This window comes from Heptranchias perlo, chromosome 2, assembly GCF_035084215.1.
Source record: "Heptranchias perlo isolate sHepPer1 chromosome 2, sHepPer1.hap1, whole genome shotgun sequence".
Classification (NCBI taxonomy): domain Eukaryota; kingdom Metazoa; phylum Chordata; class Chondrichthyes; order Hexanchiformes; family Hexanchidae; genus Heptranchias; species Heptranchias perlo.
The window spans coordinates 77,447,925-77,469,718 of record NC_090326.1 but is presented as its reverse complement, the minus strand read 5'-3'; the positions used below and the strand labels follow the sequence as shown (position 1 = coordinate 77,469,718).

The following is a 21,794-nucleotide window of genomic DNA, read 5'->3' as shown; positions in this document are numbered from 1 at the left end:
TCTTCGACAGCACCTCCCAAACCCGCGACCTCTCCCACCTAGAAGGACTAGAGCAGCAGGCACGTGGGAACAACACCACCTGCAAATTTCCCTCCAAGTCACACAACATCCCGACTTGGAAATATATCGTCGTTCCTTCATTGACGCTGGGTCAAAATCCTGGAACTCCCTTCCTAACAGCACTGTGGGAGAACCTTCACCACACGGACTGCAGCGGTTCAAGAAGGCGGTTCACCATCACCTTCTCAAGGGCAATTAGGGATGGGCAATAAATGCTGGGCTCGCCAACAACGCCCACATCCCGTGAACAGATAATAAAAAAACATCAGGGCTCATGGGGTTGGGGGTAAGATATTAGCATGGATAGAGGATTAATTAATGGACAGAAAACAGAGAGTAGCGATAAACGGGTCATTTTCAGTTTGGCAGGTTGTAACTAGTGGGGTGCCGCAAGGATCGGTGCTTGGGCCTCAGCTATTTACAATCTATATTAATAACTTAGATGAAGCTGTAAGGAGGACACAAAGAGTCTGCAAAGGGATATAGACAGATTAAGTGAGTGGGCAAAAAAGTGGCAGATAGAGTATAATCTGGGGAAATGTGAGGTTATTCACTTTGGTAGGAAGAATAGATACACAGAATATTTTTTAAATGATGAGAAACTATTAAATGTTGTTACTCAGAGAGACTTGGGTGTCCTGGTACAAGAAACACAAAACTTTAACATGCAGGTACATCAAGCAATTAGGAAAGCAAATGACATGCTGGCCTTTATTGCAAGGGGGTTGGAGTATAAGAGTAAGGAAGTCTTACTACAACTGTACAGGGCTTTGGTGAGACCCCACCTGGAGTGCTGTGTAGAGTTTTGGTCTCCTTATCTAAGGAAGGATATACTTGCCTTAGAGGCAGGTGTAACAAAGGTTCACTAGATTAATTCCTGGGATGAGAGGGTTGTCCTATGAGAAGAGGTTGAGTAGAATGGACCTATACTCTCTGGAACTAGAAGAATGAGAGGTGATCTCATTAAAACATATAAGATTCTGAGAGCGCTTGACAGGGTAGATGCTGAGAGGTTGTTTCCCTTTGCTGGAGAGTCTAGAACTAAGGGGCATAGCAGGATAAGGGGTCGGCCAGTTTAGATTGAGATAAGGAGGAATTTCTTCACTCAGAGGGTTGTGAATCTTTGGAATTCTCTACCCCAAAGGGCTGTGGATGCTGAGTCATTGAGTATATTCAAGGCTGAGATAGATAGATTTTTGGACTCTAGGGGAATCAAGGGATATGAGGATCGAGCAGGAAAGTGGAATTGAGGTCGAAGATCAGCCATGATCTTATCGAATGGCGGAGCAGGCTCGAGGGGCCGTATGGCCTACTCCTGCTCGTATTTCTTATGTTCTTATGTACTTGGGCAAGGTGCTTGAGGGGTCAATTGGCAAGGAAATATTCTACATAAAGAAAACTAGAAATTAAGGTCTCTCAAATCTAGCATGCATATGGAGATACAGAAATCTTGTGTAATTCATGGAGACCAATTTTAGGTGGCCTGAAATATTCATAAAAATGGAACAAGATTTTGAAAACATTGACTCTTGTAAATAATGAGTTGTAATGGAACAGAAATAATTCTAGCAGCGGCTCCCAGGATATTGTTGAGGGGGATGACTTATCAGGGGTAGGCAGCAGCAGCCAACTTCCTGGCACCAGGGGTAGCTCTGCTGCACAGGCTGGGAGGAAAAAGAGTGGAAGAGCTATAGTGGTAGGGGATTCTATCGTAAGGGGAACAGACAGGCGTTTCTGTGGCCGTAAACGTGACTCCAGGATGGTTTGTTGCCTCCCTGGTGCCAGGGTCATGGATGTCACTGAGCGGCTACAGGGCATTCTCAAGGGGGAGGGTGAGCAGGCAGAGGTTGTGGTCCACATTGGGACCAACGACATAGGTAGGAAGGGAGATGAGGTCCTGCATCAAGAATTTAGGGAGCTAGGTAGCAGATTAAAGAGCAGGACCTCAAAGGTTGTAATCTCTGGATTACTCCCAGTGCCACGGGCTAGTGAGTATAGAAATAGGAGGATAGAACAGAGGAATGCGTGGCTAAAGAGTTGGTGCAGGAGGGAGGGTTTCAGTTTCCTGGATCACTGGGCCTGCTTCTGGGGAAGGTGGGACTTGTACAAGTCGGACGGGTTGCACCTGAACCAGAGCGGGACAAATATCCTTGCGGGGAGGTTTGCTAGCACTGTTGGGGGGGGTTTAAAATAACTTGGCAGGGGGATGGGATACAGAGTGGAGCTACAATAGGGGGTGATGTGCAGCCAAATATAGAGAAAAAAACAAGTCAGCTTGGAAGACAGGGCAAATATGTAAGGGCAAGGCTGGATGGCATCTATTTTAATGCAAGGAGTCTTGCGAATAAGGTGGATGAACTGAAGGTGTTGATAAACACATGGGAGTATGATATTGTTGCTGTCACAGAGACATGGTTGAGGGAGGGGCAAGACTGGCAGCTCAATATTCCGGGGTACAGAATCTTCAGGCGAGACAGAGGGGGAGGTATAAGAGGAGGGGGGGTCGCAATATTAATTAAAGAATCAATTACTGCCATAAGGAGGGATGATATATTAGCAGGTTCCTCTAATGAGGCCATATGGGTGGAGCTTAAAAACAAAAAGGGGGCAAGCACTTTGATGGGAGTGTACTATAGGCCCCCAAACAGTCAGGGGGAGATCGAGGAACAGATATGTAGGCAAATCTCAGAAAATTGTGCAAATAATAGGGTAATAATCGTGGGGGATTTCAACTTCCCCAATATTAACTGGGATACTCAGAGTGTAAAAGGCTTAGAGGGTACAAAATTCTTAACGTGCATCCAGGAGAGCTTTTTGAGCCAGCATGTAGAAAGTCCTACAAGAGAGGGGGCGGTACTGGACCTAATTCTAGGGAATGTGGCCGGCCAAGTGGAAGAAGTGCTAGTAGGTGAGCACTTTGGTGACAGTGACCATAATTCGGTGAGATTTAAGGTGGTCATGGAAAAGGTCAGGGAGGGGCCGGAAATAAAGGTTCTAAATTGGGGGAAGGCCGATTTTAATAGGATAAGGCAGGATCTGGCCAAAATGGACTGGGATCAGCTGCTTGTAGGAAAATCCGCATCGGAGCAATGGGAGTCTTTCAGAAGGGAGATTGAGACCATACAATGGCAACATGTTCCCGTAAAGGTCAAGGGTGGTTCCAAGAACTCCAGGGAACCTTGGATGTCAGAGGATATACGAGAATGGATTAGGAAAAAAAGGAGGGCTTTTGGCAGATACAAAAGGCTAAAGACGGAGGAAGCCCTAGAGGAGTACAAAAAGTGCAGGGGGGTACTTAAAAAAGAAATTAGGAGATCAAGGAGGGGCCATGAAATAACACTGGTGAGCAAAATAAAGGAAAATCCTAAGATGTTTTATAAGTATATTAAGGGTAAGAGGATGACTAGGGAAAAAATAGGGCCCATTAGGGACAAAAATGGCAATCTGTGTGTGGAGCCGGCAGATGTAGGAGGGGTTCTAAATGAATTTTTTGCATCTGTTTTCACTATGGAGAAGGACGATGTAGACATAGAAATACGGCAGGGGGACTGTGATATACTCGAACATATTAACATCGAGCGGGAGGAGGTATTGGCGGTTTTAGCAGGCCTAAAAATGGATAAATCCCCAGGCCCGGACGAAATGTATCCCAGGCTACTGTGTGAGGCAAAGGAGGAGATTGCGGGGGCTCTGACACATATATTCAGAACCTCTCTGGCCACAGGGGATGTGCCAGAGGACTGGAGAACCGCTAATGTAATACCATTATTCAAGAAGGGGAGTAGGGAAAAACCGGGGAACTACAGGCCAGTGAGCCTAACATCAGTGGTAGGAAAATTATTGGAAAAAATTCTGAAGGACAAAATTAGTCTCCACTTGGAGAAGCAAGGATTAATCAGGGATAGTCAACATGGCTTTGTCAAGGGAAGATCATGTCTGACTAATTTGATTGAATTTTTTGAGGGGGTGACTAGGCGTGTGGATGAGGGTAACGCAGTGGATGTGGTATACATGGATTTCAGTAAGGCCTTCGATAAAGTCCCCCACAGGAGACTGGTCAAGAAGGTACGAGCCCATGGAATCCAGGGTGCCTTGGCACTTTGGATACAAAACTGGCTTAGTGGCAGAAGGCAGAGGGTGATGGTCGAAGGTTGCTTTTGTGACTGGAAGCCTGTGGCCAGTGGGGTACCACAGGGATCGGTGCTGGGTCCCTTGCTGTTTGTGGTCTACATTAATGACTTGGATATGAATGTAAAAGGTATGATCAGTAAGTTCGCTGATGATACAAAGATTGGTAGGGTGGTAAATAGTGAGGAGGATAGCCTCAGTCTGCAGGACGATATAGATGGGTTGGTCAGATGGGCGGAACAGTGGCAAATGGAATTTAACCCGGAAAAGTGCGAGGTGATGCACTTTGGAGGGACTAACAAGGCAAGGGAATACACAATGAATGGGAGGACCCTAGGCAAGACAGAGGGTCAGAGGGATCTTGGTGTGCAAGTTCACAGATCCCTGAAGGCGGCGGAACAGGTAGATAAGGTGGTAAAGAAGGCATATGGGATACTTGCCTTTATTAGCCGAGGCATAGAATATAAGAGCAAGGAGGTTATGATGGAGCTGTATAAAACACTGGTTAGGCCACAGCTGGAGTACTGTGTGCAGTTCTGGTCGCCACACTACAGGAAGGATGTGATCGCTTTGGAGAGGGTGCAGAGGAGATTCACCAGGATGTTACCAGGGCTGGAGCGCTTCAGCTATGAAGAGAGACTGGGAAGATTGGGTTTGTTTTCCTTGGAGCAGAGGAGGCTGAGGGGGGACATGATTGAGGTGTACAAAATTATGAGGGGCACAGATAGGATGGATACTAAGGAGCTTTTTCCCTTCGTTGAGGGTTCTATAACAAGGGGACATAGATTCAAGGTAAAAGGCGGGAGGTTTAGAGGGGATTTGAGAAAGAACTTTTTCACCCAGAGGGTGGTTGGAGTCTGGAACTCACTGCCTGAAAGGGTTGTGGAGGCAGGAACCCTCACAACATTCAAGAAGCATTTGGATGAGCACTTGAAATGCCATAGCATACAAGGCTACGGACCAAATGCTGGAATATGGGATTAGAGTAGACAGGGCTGATGGCCGGCGCAGACACGATGGGCCGAAGGGCCTCTATCCGTGCTGTATGACTCTATGACTCTTTACATAAGGCATGAGGTGGAATTCAAAATGAGATTTCTTATCAATACTGGAGGAAGGTCAATGAATGCAGCACTAATGATCAAATATCCTTTCTGGAAAGTCAGAATGACCTCAAGAAAGGTTAAACAAGAGTCCAGTTTGATTTTCTTATGGTAACTGATTTGTGAATCAGAAACAATTTAAGCCACACACCTGTAGGACTAATAATTGGATAAATTTACAATTAAAAAAATGAAAATTAGCTGCAGTAACAAAAAATAATCCATTCTAAATTAAGAGTTTGAAAAGTTTCTGGAATAGCTACAAAATAAAGTGCTATACATTGTACGTACATATTATTTGCATTTATGTATTTCTTTGACATTGAAATATCACAAGGTACTCCACAAACTTATCACCCTTTGCTACAAATGAAAGAAATCTGAGCAAAAAACAAAGTTAAAAAAAATTGCAAAAGTGCTATTTTTTTCCGTGCTTCTTACCAAGTAGGTCTTGGTCTACTCAAGTAATCTTGTATAGAAGGTCCTGAAGAAGGAGCAGGGCCTCGAGCTCTTGCAAGAGCTACTGGATTAACGAAGGCCTAAAAAGGAAGGAATATTTAGACAACTGGAGCAAGGATTTGTAAATATTAATCTTTGCAAACATTAAATAGTAAAACATAGCTATTAACTAGCTATCTGTTTCTCCAGAAGTAGGGGAAGTGGAGGAGAGAAAACTAATGAGCTGAGGTAGATATACACCCCTAGATTGAGTTTGTAAGTATATCAGTTAGTGTAGTAGCGATTGGTACAACTTTAAGAATGCCAGAATGCTACCACTTCAGAAACTGTCTACCACTTCTGCATAGCACTTCTGTTGAATAATCAGAATTGAAATGGGACCTATACATGATTGCTCAATAAAAGATGTCAGCCATTCTTTGAAACTAGGTTTCTTCTAAATGCTGTTGTCATTTGTGAAGACAACTGACCACTATGCAAAAGGTCATGCACACCTCTTTAGAATTTAAGTGCTCATGTTACCACATATCACTTCCATGCTAATGCTAAAAATATTTCCATCCATTACCCCACCATTCAGTTGATTTGATCAGAGTTGGCTCAAAGTATTTCTCTTCAAAAAAGGCCCATATGAAGAGGAAGATGAAATTGCAGTATAAAGAACAAAGATCATTATACTTTCAGCAAAGTAACATTACCCTGTCCTCAACTGACAGATCCCCTTTACAGACCAAAGAGGTGGATGGGCATGCTTATGCCAATCCACACATGAGAGTTGTGCTGCAGATAAGAATGATCTATGTTCAGATCACCCAAGAGGATAAGTCTAAATAGTGGTTAGTAAAGCACTGTACCATTTATGCTGCACTTTTACATGTAGTCTGGTTGTTTGGATCCAATGATATAAGGAACTCTACCTTCTAATTGGTGGAAATAGTGAACACATTCACTGTCCACTTATCTAATCTATGCTGTTGACAAAGTTGCATGAAGGCATTTTTATAGCCCACTTCACAGGGTTGCCTCCGACATTAAAAGCACTAGTAAAAGGAACCAAGTTAACAAAAGAATGTGAATGCCACTGGAAGCATCAAGACTTTCTTTTGGAAGCAGATTACCTGCCCTCTATGAAGGCTAACAGTCGTTAGTGGCAGTGAGGGTCACAGAGGGACGTCTACAGCCAGAATGGCAAGATTCACAAATGCCCAGCTCTTTTGCAACTTCGGAAAAAAAGTGCACATATGCAATCAGTTATCTTTTGTTGCTAAATCTAACCTGTAATATTAACGTGGCAGTGAGCAGCAAGGTAATCGTTACCTCCACTTGCAGATTCAAGTCATGATCTCATTAGACATGATATACAAGAAATTACAATAACAGCTCCAAAACTGTGAGGTACAACTTTATTGTGACAGCATGATTAGTCATCTTTTTCTGCCACCTAATGTCGTAAGGTGTGAAAGTATCTTTAGTGAAACTTTTCCAGCTGTAGAGTGAGCCTTCTATACAATGTCCCAAGGCGCTCCATAAGAGTATTATCAAACAAAATTTGACACCAAATTTGACATAAGGAGATAATAGGACAGGTGACCAAAAGCTTAGTCAAAGAGGTAGGTTTTAAGGAGCATCTTAAAGGAGGAGAGAGGTAGGGAGACGGAAAGGGAGAGGGAGAGAGGGAATTCCAGAGCTTGGGGCATAGGCAGCTGAAGGCACGGCTGCCAATGGAGGAGCGCTGTAAATCAGGGATGCGCAAAAGGCTAGAATTGGAGGAGTGCAGAGAACGCGGAGGGTTGTGGCGCTGGAGGAGGTTACAGAGATAGGGAGGGGCGAGGCCATGGATGGATTTGAAAACAAGGATGAGAATTTTAAAACCTAGGCCTTGCCGGACCAGGAGCCAATGTAGGTCAGTGAGCAGAGCAATGAATGGGACTTGGTGCAAGTTAGGATACAGGCGACAGAGTTTTGGATGAGCTCAAGTTTACGGAGGGTGCAAGGTAGGAGACCAGCCAGGAGAGCATTGGAATAGTCGAGTCTAGAGGTAACAAAGACATGGATGGGAGTTTCAGCAGATGAGCTGAGGCGGGGCGGAGACGGGCGATGTTATGGAGGTGGAAGCAGGCAGTCTTGGTGATAGAGAGGATATGGGATCGGAAGTTCAGCTTAGGGTCAAATAGGACGTCAAGGTTGCAAACAATCTGGTTCAGCCTCAGACAGTGGCCAGGGAGAGAGGTGGATTCCGTGGCTAGGGAGAGAGGTGGATTCCGTGGCTAGGGAATGGAGTTTGTGGCAGAAGCACAATATCATGTTCCACGTGTACGCTGACGACACCAAGTTCTACTTTACCACCACCTCTCTCGATGCCTCTATTGCCTCTGATTTGTCACACTGCTTGTCCGACATCCTGTACTGGGTGAGCAGAAATTTCCTCCAATTAAACATTGGGAAACCAAAGCCATTGTCTTCGATCTCTACGTGTAAATGAGAAACAGGAGGGGGCCAATGATAGATCCTCTGGGGACTCCAGGAGTAACAATGCGGGAGCGAGAAGAGAAGCCATTGCAGGAGATTCTCTGACTACAACTGGATATGATGTGGAGATGCCGGTGATGGACTGGGGTTGACAATTGTAAACAATTTTACAACACCAAGTTATAGTCCAGCAATTTTATTTTAAATTCACAAGCTTTCGGAGATTTTCTCCTTCCTTGAAACATTTGCCTGAGGAAGGAGAAAATCTCCGAAAGCTTGTGAATTTAAAATAAAATTGCTGGACTATAACTTGGTGTTGTAAAATTGTTTACAACTGGATAGGAATGGAACCAGGAGAGCGCAGTCCCATCCAGCTGGACAACGGAGGAGAGGCGTTGGAGGATGATGGTGTGGTCAGCCTTTGGCTGCAGGCAGTTCGAGAAGAATGAGGAGGGATATAGTTCACCAAGGTCAGTCACAAAGGACTTAATTTATGACTTTGAAAAGGGCCGTTTCAGAGCTGTGGCAGTGGCGGAAACCTGATTGGAAGAGTTCAATCATGGAGTTGCAGGAAAGATGGCATGGATTTGGGAAGAGACAAAACGTTCCAGGAATTTGGAGAGAGGAAAAGGAGGTTGGAGATGCGGTGGTAGTTCGCAAGGACAGAGGGGTTTTTTTTTGAAGAGAGGGATGATGACGGCAGATTTGAAGGGGAGTGGAACAGTTTAGTGGTAACCATGATAATGTGCTGATTGCAAACGCGCTTGGATAGTCCGCCAAAGGCCACAACTGCTCTCTGTGGCTTAGGAGCTACCATCTCTCATCAAGGCTGTCCCCTGGGTGGCGGATGGGAGAATGTCCTGCAGATATGCTGGGTAGCTGCGATATAAGCAGGCTTGCTGGATGAATAAGCAGTTGTGGATCAAATGGCGTTATTTTTTATCATGGCCTGGTGGGACAGTTGGTGGCGCAGCTATCTCTATAAAATACCACATGTACACAACAACAAGAACGTCAAGGCGAGGGGTAAAGATGCCTTGGAAAAATAAGCAACAGCAGTGTCTCGTAACACAATAGCTGGCAGAAGAGCCAAACCTCTTTATGGTAGCTGTGCGTTTGCATATACATATGTCCACTGCCATATAAGGCCCTCGAATAACTTTGTCAGTGGCCATGGACTGCAGCCCTACTTGTGCTGGTTGCTTCAACCTTCTAAACCACTGGATTACAAGATGTCAGAAAAGACAGTGGCAGTGGTTCAGCACAAACCACCATCATTATAATCCACTCACACAACAGTATATGCCAGTAGATATAGGAGCGATCAAAGTCCTGTAAAGAAGGGCTAATGTCAAAGCGACAGGCATGGTGACACTGGTGTTCGTAGTCACACACCTGCATGCAGGTGGCCTAGAACACGTCATTCAGTGCTGGATTTGGAGGCAGCAGCATTGTACGTTGTTCTCTGAGTGACTGAGCAACCCTTCTTGTGATCGCATTGCTCACCCCGAATGTGGAGGGGACTAGAAAAGTCCTTGACGTTGCCTGGCTCCACTAACCAGGCCAGATTACTATGTCTGGTAGGTTACTCATTATGTAGTCAAAATCAGAAACTGAGGAGGCTGTTGACCATTAATTATGGAATGTTTGTACTTTGTTGGACAATTTGAGTGCTGACTGACCACAGGAGGACAGCATTCCTCCTGTGAGCTGGTTCAATATAAGGTGGACAGTACCGCTCTTAGTGAAACCGGATTGGTTGACTAGGGGTAGCTGACTAAGGCTAGTGTATGTTATACATTGTTCCGGTGAAGACGCTCGATGGAAGATCATCTTGCTGGTGTTGGGTTCACAAATTCGTAATGACATGGTTGCCAAAGTGGAGAGTTTGCTTATGGGCAAAAACGACCAGCTAACATATATGCAACTTCCTCTGTCACGAGAATGGTATGCTATCATGAGTGTTTACACACCAACCATGATAAGCCCAGGAGGAAAAGGAGAAGTTCTACAATGAACTTGATGAGTTCATTAATGCAATCCCTGTTTTCGATAAGCCATTCATTGAGAGACGTCAATGCACGCGTAGGACGGAATGCTGTGACATGTTTCAGGTAGGCATGGCATTGGTGGTGTAAATAGGAATGGATTTCCGCTCCTCGATTTGTGTGCTAGGAGTGAATTGGTTATCACAAACACTGTGTTTCGACTGCCGGATGAGAAAAAGGCATTGTGGATGCACTCAAGGTCCTGATAGGCTATGTCATTATGTGTCAGAGAGATCTTCGCGATGTCAGGATAATCTCTACCAAGGGAGCTGACTGCTGAACCAATCATCAAATGATGGCACCACAACTTTGAGTGTAAGATGCTGATTGGTAGTGGCAAAGTCGCCCAAAGATTTTGAATGGATTGATCTCCATAATCTGGTATATTAGGCGACTGAACAGACTATTAGATTCATATCTAGATGCCACAAAGATTGGTTTAATCAAAATGACAAATCCATCCGACCTCTGCTTGATAGGAATAGGAGTGCATCAAAATCTACTTGCTGACCAAGAAGACTATTTATAGAGACGAAATGCCATGAAATGCAGATCAAACAACGCCAAATGCAAGATTGATGGTGGGAAGCTAAGGCATCACAGGAAACAGTGCTATGCAGAATTAAAGAAGTCTATGATCCACATAATGAAGTGATAGTATCAGTAAAGAGCAGAGATGATGGATCCCATAACGGATCGAGAGGTTATATGCTGGCAATAGGTACAGCACTTTGAGGAGTTGCTGAACACTGAGTAGTTTATTGCTAAGAAAGCATTGCACCACATTCTGTAAGAGGCCAATGTTGACATCTTAGATGCTCCACTGACCACTGGGGAAATAGAGGCCACCACAAAGTCTATGAAGAATGGCAAAGCAGCAGGATGGCATTCCTGGAGTGATTAACGAGATAGGATGTAGAGCCCTTACTAAGTGTCTGTATAATTTGGGGAGAAGGTTCCACAGGACCTAAAGGGTGCAACCATCAAGATGTAGAAGAACAAAGGAGAGCAGTCTGACTTTGGTAACTATCAGGGCATCTCACATCTATCCATAGTTGGCACAATTCTGAGTTGGATTCTTCGCGATCATCTGCTCCTGAATATAGTGGACAGGAGACTTCTGGAATCACAATGTGACTTAAGTGCTAGCTGAGGGACCATGGACATGATCTTTGATGTTCACCAAATTCAGGAGAAGTGCAGAGAGCAAAATCAAGACCAATTTGTTGACTTATCAAAGCTTTTGACGCTGTCAGTCAGCCCAGACTTGAGGCTTGGAATTAAATTTGGTTGTTTGGAGAAGTTATTTTCAGTTCTTACACAGCTCCACGATGGGATGTGCGGCAGAGTGCGTAGTGACAGTACCTTCAACAGCATATCCCTATTCCTCCTGTGCAATCTCTACCATCGAGAAGGTCAAGAGCAGCAATGTCGTGGCGACACCATCGCCTTCAAGTTCCCCTCAAAGTCATGCATCATCCTGACTTTGGCTTACGCATCATTCCTTAATCATCACTGGGTCAGAATCCTTAAATTCCCCACATAACACAATTGTGGGAGCACCATAGCTACAAGGTCTGCAGTGGTAAGATGCCCACCACTTTCTCAGGACAACCTGGTACAGGCAATAAATGTGGCCTTGTCCACATCACAGATTTCAATACAATGCTAGGAAACAGGATGTTGCTGGTTACTCATCTAAACTGAACTTCAAAATGAATGAGCTTACTTTTGCTCTTTTTAAAATATATATAGCGCCAGCCCAGCAGCTTTGCACCACAGTCACTCACTAAGATGTGAACAACTCTGACTAATCCTAAAACCATCAGTGTCACCAGTTTCAGATTTGAAGTGTTCACTAAAATGGACAGAATCATGGAATATGACTCTCACATCCAGTGAGAGCCCCACCTAATAAAAACACAAAAGCAAAAAACATTGGAAACTCTCAGCAGGTCAGGCAACATCAGGTACAGCAAGCAATTAGGAAGGCAAATGGAATGATGGACTTTATTGCAAGGGGGTTGGAGTACAAGAGTAAGGAAGTCTTGCTACAATTGTACAGGGCTTTGGTGAGACCACACCTGGAATACTGTGCAGTTTTGGTCTCCTTATCAAAGGAAGGATATATTTGCGTTAGTGGCAGTCCAACGAAGGTGCACTAGATTGTTTCCTGGGATGAGGGTTGTCCTATGATGAAAGATTAAGTAAAACGGACTTATATTCTCTGGAGTTTAGAAGAATGAGAGGTGATCTCTGAAACATATAAGATTCTAGAGGGCTTGACAGGGTAGATGTTGAGAGGTTGTTTCCCCTGGCTGTAGAGTCTAGAACGAGGTGGCATAGTCTCACGATAAGGGGTCGGCCATTTAAGACTGAGATGAGGAGGCATTTCTTCACTCAGAGGGTTATGAATCTTCGGAATTCTCCACCCCGAAGGGCTGTAGCTGTTCAGTCGTTTAATATATTCAAGGTTGAGTTAGATAGATTTTTGGACTCATGGGGAATATCAAGGGATATGGGGATCGGGCGGGAAAGTGGAGTTGAGGTCGAAGATCGACCACGATCTTATTGAATGGCAGAGCAGGTTCGAGGGGCCGTATGGCCTAGTCCTGCTCCTATTTCTTATGTAACACAGGTCGACATTTCAGGTGTGGAGACTTCATCAAAACGGGAAGATATTACAGATGAACATTTAAAAAGGAACAGAACAAGGGAAAGTGGGTGTCTGGGGAGCCCTTCCCCTGTTCTGTTCCTTTTTTCAATGCTCTTCACCTGTGATATCCTCCGGTTCTCTCCACAGACGCTCCCGGCGTTTTCCGATGTTTCAGATTCCCAGGATCGGCAGTATTTTGCTTTTTGTGATTAAAACAAACAGCTGAATTAATTCAGCCTGGACACCAACAGGGAGCGGGCTCCCAGAGGGCCCAGGGCCGGAGCGGGCTCCCAGAGGGCCGAGGCTGCCCGCCACTACCCCTCAGTCAGCACTTCCTTCATCGGGCTGTGATAATGAAGCCCGGAGGCCGGCTCCAGTTCGCTCTTCCGAGGTTCGGGGTTGAGGCCCACAGAAGGCCAGAGCTCCAATAGCCGGACCTGGTTCGGGGGTCGGGGACGGTACTCACCACTCGATTGTCCCGTTTCCCCATGGTTTTCTCCCCCACAGGTTAAACAGATCCCGTCCGTTTAGAACCAGCCCCGCTCGCTCTCGCGCCTGCGCGCGCGCGCACTGGCCACATCTCCTTAACGGGGAACCGCCCGTCTCTCTCCCCCCCCCAAACCCCACCCCACCGCGCGCGCGTGACGTCACTGCTAATCGCGGACCATCCGTTGAGTCGCGCGCGCTGACGTCGCGCGCAGTTGGCAAGGAGCGGATTTCGCGGTGGAGCGGCGGCTCTGGGCACCAACGGTCGGCTTTCTATTTCGGAATCGACTCTCTCGTTTCATTCTCTTATAGGTGTGGAGGACACGAGTCACGGTTACTCAGAGTCTGCAGAGAGTCGAACGTTCCTTTTCCTGCCTTTTGCCGGGGTTTGGATTGGGATATGGATAAAGGTGGCGAGTCCAATGTAACATGGGAACAACATCGGATCTCTCACTGAGGGAACAACGAACCGCCTCCGGTGTTTAAATGGGTTTGCAACAGGTCTCACGCAAATATTTCCTCGATTACTCTCCTGAAATTATTGCTGTAAATAGATCGGGAGATTCTCTCTGTGCTCTGGGTGTGGTGAAGTCTTACACTGATCTCTAAACAAAGAAAACGTTTATGATGTTGCTGTACCTGAGAAAGAACTTGAATTTATGTAGCGCCCTATCACATCCTCTGGACATTCGAAATGCTTGACAACCAAATGATTACTTCTGAAGTGCAGTTAAATATGTAAATACTGCAACCATTTTTTCCAAAGCAAGGCTTCACACAGCAAATGAATAATGAATGCATTAATGACCAGGTAATCTGTTTTGCTGGTGTTAGTTGATGAAGGAATAATGGCCAGGACACTAGGAGAATTCCCTGCTGTCTTCAAATAGTACCACTGGATCTTTTGTATCCACCTGAGCAGGCAGTGAACTGTCAACAACAGCAACTTGCATTTTTATGATGTGGAGATGCCGGTGATGGACTGGGGTGGACAAATGTAAGGAGTCTTACAACACCAGGTTATAGTCCAACAGCTTTATTTGAAATCACAAGCTTTCGGAGGAAAGCTCCGAAAGCTTGTGATTTCAAATAAAGCTGTTGGACTATAACCTGGTGTTGTAAGACTCCTTACATTTGCATTTTTATAGCACCTTTAATGTAGTAAAACAGCCCAAGGTTCTTCACAGGAGCAATTATCAAACAAAATTTGACACCGAGCCACATAAGGAGGTATTAGGACAGGTGACGAGGTGGATTTTAAGAAGCGTCTTAAAGGAGGAGAGAGAGGTAGAGAGGCAGTGATGTTTAGGGAGGGAATTCCAAAGCTTAGGGCCTAGGCAGCTGAAGGCACGGCTGTCAGTGGTGGAGTGATTAAAATCGGGGATGCGCAAGATGCAAGAATTGGAGGAGTGCAGAGATCTCAGAGGGTTGTAGGGCTGGAGGAGGTTACAGAGATAGGGAGGGGTGAGGTTATGGAGGGATTTGAAAACAAGGTTGAGAATTTAGATTATGTGCTCAGGTTCATAGTGGAGCTTGAACCTAGAGTGCAACTGACTGAACCAAACTGTCAGTGCACAAATACAGATGAGGAAGGCTATTGGGTCCATCATAGTTCATTCATCTATCCAGGAAGATTGTGTTTTAGCCTCCTCCACTGTAGCTTCCAATTGCTTCTTAAACATTCCAGTATTCTACCCAGTAGTTCATTCCCTATATCTTAGTGAGGATTAGGTACTTTGAATTTCCAGTACAAATGTGGTCAGTTTGTGCCCTGTTCTGTATTTTAGCACCTGCAAAACTCAGAAAAGCTGATAAACAACTTCATAAGAACTAGAAGCAGGAATAGGTCGTACTTGAGCTTGCTCCACCATTTAGTAAGATCATGGCTGATCTTTGACCTGAACTCCACTTTCCTGCCCGATCCTCATATCCCTTGATTCCACATGAGTCCAAAAATCTCTCTCTCCGCTTTGAATATATTCAATGACTCAGCATCCACAGCCCTCTAGGGTAGAGAATCCCTAAGATTCACAATCCTCCTGAATGAAGAAATTCCTCCTCAACTTAGTCTTAAATGGTCGACCCCTTATCCTGAGACTATGCCCCCTAGTTCTAGACTCTCCAGCCAGGGGAAACAACCTTTCAGTATCTACCCTGTCAAGCCCCCTCAGAATTTTATATGTTTCTCTCAAATCTCTCTGAACACCAACATTTACTAGTTAATCACCATTTAAAAAAATATTCAGTTTTTCTTTTCTTCCTACCAAAGTGAGTAACCTCACATTTCCCCACATTATACTCCATCTGCCACCTTCTTGCCTGCTCACTTAACCTGTCTATAACCCTTTGCAGACTCTTTGGCCATGATTTTAAAAGTGAAAAATGGGTGGGTTGGGAGCAGGGGTCATACAAAATTGCAATCATTTCAGTCCCGCCCCCAACCCATCCATTTCCGGTTTTCACGGGGGCGGGCGACCAACCTGCTCCCAGGAGCGGGTCAGGCCTTAAAACCATTCAAAAAGGCTTCGGACCTCCATTTTCCCACAGTTTCCAAATTCAACCCCGGGGCCGGGATTCCTGGGCCTTCTCTTTCACGCCACATGAAAGGAGGCGTAATGGCCCGAGACTAACAGGTAGGTGCCCTTCTGGCACAGCTAGTGGGCCTGGAGGAGTGCCAGTGCTTCCCCCAGGCCCAACAAACCTACCTGCAGCGACCCCTTCTCCCGCCCCCCCCCCCCCCCAAAACGATCGCAGATCGCTGATTCCCCCCCCCCAGGATGATCGCGGACCCCTGCATTTACCCCGGTCCCGATATCTCCCCCCAATTCCTCCCCCCAGGATTGCCTCCCCCTTTGTCTGCAACTTGACCCCCCCCGCCCCCTTCCCAGCTCGGAGTCAAAATCATGCCCTATGTGCCCTCCTCACAGCTTAATTTCATACCTAGCTTTGTATCGTCAGCAAATTTGGATACTTTATACTCTGTCCCTTCATCTAAGTCATTAACATAGATTGTAAGTAGCTGAGGCCCAAACACTGATCCTTGTGGCACCCCACTAGTTACAGCCTGCCAACCCGAAAATGACCCATTTATTCCTACTCTCTGTTCGTTAACCAATCCTCTTTCCATGCTATCATATGTTATCCTGCAACCCCATGAGCCCTTATCTTGTGTAACAACCTTTTATGTGGCACCTTTTGGAAATCCAAATATACTACATCCACTGGTTCTCCTGCTGGTTACATCCTCAAAAAACTCTAGTAAATTTGTTAAACATGATTTCCCCTTCATAAAACCATGTTGACTCTGCCTAATCATATTATGATTTTCTAAGTGCCCTGTTACCACTTCCTTAATTATGGACCCCAGCATTTTCCCGACGATTGATGTCAGGCTAACTGGACTGTAGTTCCCTGTTTTCTCTCTCCCTCCTTTCTTGAATAGCGGTGATACATTTGCTACCTTCCAGTCCGCTGGGACCGTTCTACAATGTTGGGAATTTTGGAAGATCACAACCAATGCATTCACTATCTCTGTAGCCACCTCTTTTAGAACCCTCGGATATAGGCCATCAGGTCCAGGGGATTTGTCTGCTTTTAGTCCCATAAATTTCTCTAGTACTTTTTCTCGACTGATATTAATTACTTTAAGTTCCTCAATCTCATTAGCCCCTGGTTCCTCACTATTTTTGGTATGCTTTTTGTGTCTTCTATTGTGAAGACAGATACAAAATATTTGTTTAACGTCTCTGCCATTTCCTTATTCCCCATTTTAATTTCTCCTGTACCTTTTCTCGACTGATATTAATTACTTTAAGTTCCTCACTCTCATTAGCCCCTTGGTTCCCCACTATTTCTGGTATGCTTTTTTGTCTTCTGTTGTGAAAGCAGATACAAAATATTTGTTTAATACATCTGCCATTTCCTGATTCCCCATTATAATTTCTCCTGTCTCAGCCTCTAAGGGCCCAACATTTACTTTTGTTACTCTGTTTTTACATACTTGTAGAAGTTCTTACAATATGTTTTTATATTTCTTCCTGGTTTACTCCCATTCTAATTTCTCCTTTTTTATCAAATTTTTGATCATCCTTTGCTGGTTTCTAAAACTCTCCCAGTCTTCAAGCTCATTACTATTCTTCGCAACATTATACGCCTCTTTTAATTTAATACTATCCTTAACTTCTTTAGTTAGCCACGGATGGATCACTTTTCCCATGGAGTTTTTATTTCTCAATGGAATGTATATTCTTTGAGAATTTTGTAATATTTCTTTAAATGTCTGCCACTTCTTATCTACCGTCATACCTTTTAATCTAATTTCCCAATCTACTTTAGCCAACTCACCCGTCATACTATGTAATTGGCTTTGTTTAAGTTTAAGACTCTAGTTTCGGACTTAAGTATGTCACTGTCAAGCTCAATGTGAAATTCTATCATATTTTGATCACTCTTCCCCAGAGGATCCTTTACTATGAGATTACTAATTAACCTCGTCTCATTAGACAAGACAAGTTCTAAAATAGCCAGTTCCCTGGTTGGCTCCATGATGTATTGTTCTAGGAAACTGTTTTGAATGTATTCCATGAACTCGTCCTCCAGACTACCTTTGCCAATTTGATTTGTCCAGTTTATATGAAGATTAAAGACCTGCACGATTATTGCATTACTTTTGTTACAAGCTCCTATTATTTCTTGATATTCAGTCCAACTGCTACTGTTGGGGGCCTATAAACTACTCCCACCAGTGTTTTCAGCCCTTTGTTATTTCTTATCTCCACCCATACTGATTCTACTTCCTGATCTTCTGAGCCAAGATCCTTGCTCACTACTGTCCTTATGTCATCCTTTATTATCAGGGCTACTCCTCCTCCTTTTCCATTCTGCTTGTCTTTTCGAAATGCCAATTGCAGTAGAATATTTAGTTCCCAACCTTGGTCACCTTGCAACCACATCTCTGTAATGGCTACTAGATCAAATTCATTTATCTCTATTCGTGCCACTAACTCATCTATCTGGTTACGAATGCTTTGTGTATTCCGATAAAAAGCCTTTAATTTTAACTTTTTACCATTATTCTGTGCTTTGACCTTATTCGTTGATGTACTATTTCCGTTAAACTCCCTGTCCCTTCCTATCACACTCTGCTTATCTTTACCCATATTGCTACACTACTCTATTCCCTTTTCTTTTCTCTTTAGATTTCTAAATTTTCTCCCACCTGACCTCTTTCTTCCCCCACCCCACCTCCCGTTTTTAGTTTAAAGCCCTATCTACAGCTCAGTTATTCGATTCGCCAGGACACTGGTCCCAGCCTGGTGAGTGGAGCCCATCCCAACGGAACAGCTCCCTCTTTCCCCAGTACTGGTGCCAGTGTCCCATGAATCGAAACCCCTTCCTCCTACACCACTCTGAGCCACGCATTTAACTCTCTGATCTGCTTGACCCTATACCAATTTGCATGTGGCTGAGGTAGGGAATGTTCAAGCTTTCCCTTCAAAAAGGTTGAGACCTAAAAAAATGCTCCATATTCAAAATGCCATATAACAGAAAAAAAACATTGGATGAAAGCCTATTACCAAGGCCACTGCTTCAGCAGTGATAGAATTAGTTAAAATCCTTTATATTACATAGGATTTCAAGTTTATTATTGGTATTTTGGATCACATTTTGCCATATGACAGGGAAATATATAGTTACAATGGGAATGCAGTAGGACATGAACCTTTCATGACTTAAACTGTAGTTATACCAATATTTCATCAGTTGTATTGTAGGAGAACTCAACTAATTACACATGTGCATAGTTGCGAACCACCAACTTTATGCCCCCTCCCCATTCGCGCCACCTGTGGTGTCTACTAAAATAGCTTTTCTGGCTCTGACTGACTGTTGGGGATAGAGCTGTTTCTGGAATGAGGGGGATGGTGGTTAGCACGAGCTGCAATTGGTCTCCAATTTAAAATTATAAACATCGACTGACAGCCAGAATCCTCCAATCCTGTGAGGCGGGAGCAGCCATTTGGTCCAGATTGTGGGCGAGCATCACCAATCAGTGGAGGCAGAGGAGTGAGGGCTGCCAGGGGACAAATTATCAAAGCCTTTGGGGAAGGATAGAGTGAACCAGGCCATCAGACACAAGAGACAGGACAGGGCAGTCAGTGTACCAGACCCTGTGTCAGCTTTTAAAAAATTTCTCTCTACTTTTTCTTCAAATCATTTTGAAAAATAACTCAGCAGAAACTGCTAGACACTAACAAAAACAATTCCAGCAATTCAGCAGACTAAATGGTAATGGCACATCCTGGGAAATTGGGTATATTACACATGCTGAGACTGTACAATATAAATTCAGGTTTGCAAAATAAGTGGACCCACATCTTTCATGGAAATGCCTGAACCATCTTTGTAAACTGCTTCATTATTACAAGTCCATTCAAGTTGTTTTTTCTACTGTCCCCTGCTGTTCAGAAGTCCAAACAGAATATCTCTAGTAGGCATGTAGTTTGAATTGGTTCCAATGGAGTCCTGCCCTCTGGCTCTCAAATTTTATTTATATTGCATCTTTTAGACCACTTTGCATATTCTTTGATATTCTCTTATGGGTTGCCTGAACAAATCTCTGTCTATACAGTTGCAGGGTTCTCTGCTGGCTCTCGTGTTCTATTTCATCGTGAATTCCTTTAATAATTTTACCTTAAGAAATGAAGGCATCATTAAATGGAACTACTACTTCCCTACAGCTCTGCTTTACTCGGGCAGTACGTGATTCCATTCATAACCTGTAAATTTACCCACTGTTTTAAAAGTCTCAATTCTTGCTTTTTTTTCTATGTCTTCTTACATTTGGAGAGTATTTAGCCTCTGAGTGTATTCACACAAACTAGCGATAGTGGCATCACTGTGTTATTTATCTTGTATGGCATTATGGAATAAACTGGTACAATCAGGTTAATGGAGCAACTGTACATTTTGCCGTGCAGACGTTAATCTCTCAGGTTGCCTGTTGCCAACATGTGTGGCTTTGTAATATTACAGCGACGTCTTCTGAACCTCCTGAACCAGGCCTGATTGTTATTGGCCCTCTTCCGCATTGCACACGTTCATCTTGTTGACACCTTTCCCCCTTCTCCTGCAGTTATCTGATGATCCATGCTGTAATGGTATACTTCTTGCATCATTCCTTCCTCTGTGGCTTCTGCCATCACATACAAGTTTCTACAAGGCAAGTAAATTAGGTGCTGACTCAATCTCTTCACAAACAGCACGTGGCCAAGGCAGCCTAGGACCACATTCTTAGATCCTGACACATGCTTTAGTTCAAAATCAAAAGGTACAAGCTTAGACAGCTTGGAGCAGTTCACAGGCATCCAGCTTTGGCTTTGTCAGAAGGTTGTTATCAGTCCACATGATGAATTGCCTCCCCTTAAACTAGTGGCTGAATTTAGCATACATTGCCCACTTGAGCATTAAAAACTCTCATGAGCTGGATATTGTGGCTAAGCCTGGCTCAAAGATTTGCTGGTGAAAGCCATGGGGCTAGCTCTGACAATTGGATTTAAATAGGCCCCCCAACCATCTAGAGATGCAAATGACCTGTCAAGATGTTGGTGGGTCAGGACAACTGTATTAAGGAAGGCAGCCTTCAACTCCTCATACAGAAATACATTCAATGGTCCAGTCTTTACAGTCTGTTATACAACCTCTCTTTGGGTCTAGAGAGCAAAGAAGGCTTTGCTCATAACGGTAAATCCCGGTACAAAATTGTTATAGTAATTAAATCAGGCTAATACAGACCTGATTCTCTTTTCAGATGGAGATTGACATTTCCAGCCATCAGGTTCACTTGAAATGGTCCTGCTATCACAGTTAAATTATGAGGGTCAGTTACCACTTCTTCCCTACTTATGACATGACTTAAAAAACACAGAAAGTGGCACTATGTGGGTGCTAGTTTGAGAACATACTGTTGTAAGTGGCTATCAACTCGATCTTACCTTCATAGGCAGCTTCTTTGTCGGCTACAAAGATCAAGAAGTCACCCAGATAGCAGAGAAAGCTGATGTGACTTTGGCCTCTGAAATTGGAAGTCATGATTATCATGAAAGAGCCTGGGGAGTTACTGAGATCCTGAGATAACTGATTACACTCAAACAAGCCACATAATGTAATATAGGTTGTAAACTTCTTGGCGCATGGGGGATTTATCAATCTTGGAAGGAGACTGGTGGAACCCCCAAAGAAATGGGGAGCCCTGGTTACATTGGGCTTCTGCCAGTTTCCAATATAACTTGTAACGGGAGAAAATGATAGGCTCAGGGGTGTGGACTCCCTAAGCAGGGAGTTCACATTCCTGGGCCTGGATGGGGAACTGGTATATTAGTGGCA

The 21,794-nt window shown here is 44.3% G+C and overlaps 1 protein-coding gene across 2 annotated transcripts in view; it reads right to left on the bottom strand.

The window, feature by feature from the left end:
* The window catches only part of fam133b (family with sequence similarity 133 member B), a 47,431-nt gene extending 33,897 nt beyond the window's left edge, over positions 1 to 13,534 (bottom strand). For both annotated transcript variants that reach the window (XM_068003173.1, XM_068003167.1), the window contains exons 1-2: positions 13,390 to 13,534; positions 5,733 to 5,830 (exon numbers count right to left, since the gene is read on the bottom strand). In XM_068003173.1, the coding sequence (XP_067859274.1) occupies positions 5,733 to 5,830; positions 13,390 to 13,413 (122 nt within the window). In that variant the 5' untranslated portion in view covers positions 13,414 to 13,534. The remainder of the gene's footprint in view (positions 1 to 5,732; positions 5,831 to 13,389) is intronic.
* Positions 13,535 to 21,794: the final 8,260 nt, after the last annotated feature.